Source organism: Penaeus vannamei, chromosome 13 (assembly GCF_042767895.1).
Source record: "Penaeus vannamei isolate JL-2024 chromosome 13, ASM4276789v1, whole genome shotgun sequence".
Classification (NCBI taxonomy): domain Eukaryota; kingdom Metazoa; phylum Arthropoda; class Malacostraca; order Decapoda; family Penaeidae; genus Penaeus; species Penaeus vannamei.
Window position 1 is genome coordinate 15331199 of NC_091561.1, and position 1756 is coordinate 15332954.

Below are 1756 nucleotides of genomic sequence, written 5' to 3' on the forward strand. Positions count from 1 at the left end.
TGTGTTGAAATGTTGAAAACACTAGGTGATTTTGGTATTGGGTGGACACTTTAACTGCTAGAAAAGTTTATGGAAAACGGAAGAAATGCCGCAGGATTGGAAGTTGAGTGACATGTTTACTATTTATAAAAGAAAGGGGGATAATTGAGAAGGTAAAAGTTATAGAGGTATAAAGTTATTAAAACATATATTAAAAGTATTAGAAAGATTAATAGACAAGAGTCTCAGAAGACAAGTTAATATCCATGAATACCAATTTAGTTTTACGGCAAGAAGCACGGTGGATTCCTTATGAGACAGGTGCAGGAAAAGTTTTTAGAGGGCAACCGTCAGCTGTATTACTGCTTCGTCGACCTTGAGATTGTGTACGACAAGGTACCACGCAAAGTCGTATATTGGTGCCTGAGGAAGAGGGGAGTCCCGGAACATCTCAAACGACTGATCAAGATGATGTACAAGGAATCAAAAACCCTTGTTCGCACACCTTGTGGAGCCACTGATCTTTTGTGTCATTGTCGGACTCCACCAGAGATCAGCCCTTAGTACTTTTCTGTTTTTAATAGTCATGGACACACTGACATCAGAGCTTAGAGAGGAGGAACCACAAGCCTTGTGGGAACTTCTTTTTGCAGATGACTTAGTTAAAGTGAAGGAGATGCAAAGAAGATACCTAGCTTGGAAGGAGAAAATGGAACAAGGTGGATTATAGGTGAATATGTCTAATATAGAAGGAATGATAAGCAGTAGAACAGGCCGAGAGGAAATGAAATTAAGATCTGAAGACGGAAGAAGAATCCAACAAAGTCCTGAATTTAAGTATTTAACGTCAGTGTTTACAGAATGAGGAACAGAAAAGGCGGTGAGACTGAGAGTAAAAGAAGTCTGGAGGAAGTGGAAAGAAGTGACTGGAGTTGTACTGGATAAGATCCTACTGAAACTAAAAAAGAAGGTCTATAAGACTGTCTAAAGACCTGTCCTCTTATATAGGGAAGAGACTTGAGAAGGAAGAGAATTTGCTGGATTCGATGGATAGCAGCGATCTCACTGAGAGAAAGGAGAGAGAGTGCCGACATTCGCAGAATGACAGGAATATGCTGTATAAGGCAGAAGGCTCGCGAAGCCCGTTTGAGATATTTCGGCCATGTGAAAAGAGGAGCTGAAGAAGACCCGGCTAGAAGAACGATGGAAATGGAGTGAGAGGCAGGCGAAGTGTAGGAAGGCAAAGGAAGAGATGGAAAGATACTGTCAAAGAAGATATGAGGGCACTAGGCACTGTAGAAGAAACTCAAGATCGAAGATTATGGAGAAGGAAAACTCGAACGGCTGACCCCAGAACTCAATGAGATTAAAGTCGAAGGTTTTCAGGCTCAGCTGCGCTGTTCCTGCTGAGAGCAAGTCTCCCTGGTCGAAGGCGCAAATGGTCTACCCTCAATACAACTCCCTGACTGGACTAACTTGTTCTCGCGATAAACTCGAGCACGAGCCTGTCTGCCTCTGATTGCTATTTGTGGTATAGGCACTTGGTGGATTGTTGACACATTAGCACAGTAAAAAGTATGTTATCTTGTTAAACAGGGCCAAACACATAATAATAAAAATAAAATGATAAAATAAATCCTTTCAAACACACATGACCATCCTGAACATTGCATATCCAAATCACTAATCTATTTTAAAAGAAAATATATACAGGAAAAAAAAATGAACACGTTTATAACATTGTTCTCCTAACCAAATCATTAAATTTTACAAATTT

The 1756-nt window shown here is 40.3% G+C and overlaps 1 protein-coding gene across 1 annotated transcript in view; it reads left to right on the forward strand.

Moving 5' to 3' along the window:
- Positions 1-543, forward strand: part of LOC138863704 (uncharacterized) — a 1739-nt gene extending 1196 nt beyond the window's left edge. The window contains exon 5 of the mRNA XM_070128521.1: positions 262-543. Coding sequence (XP_069984622.1) covers positions 262-543 — 282 coding nt within the window. The remainder of the gene's footprint in view (positions 1-261) is intronic.
- The last annotated feature ends 1213 nt before the right edge of the window (positions 544-1756 follow it).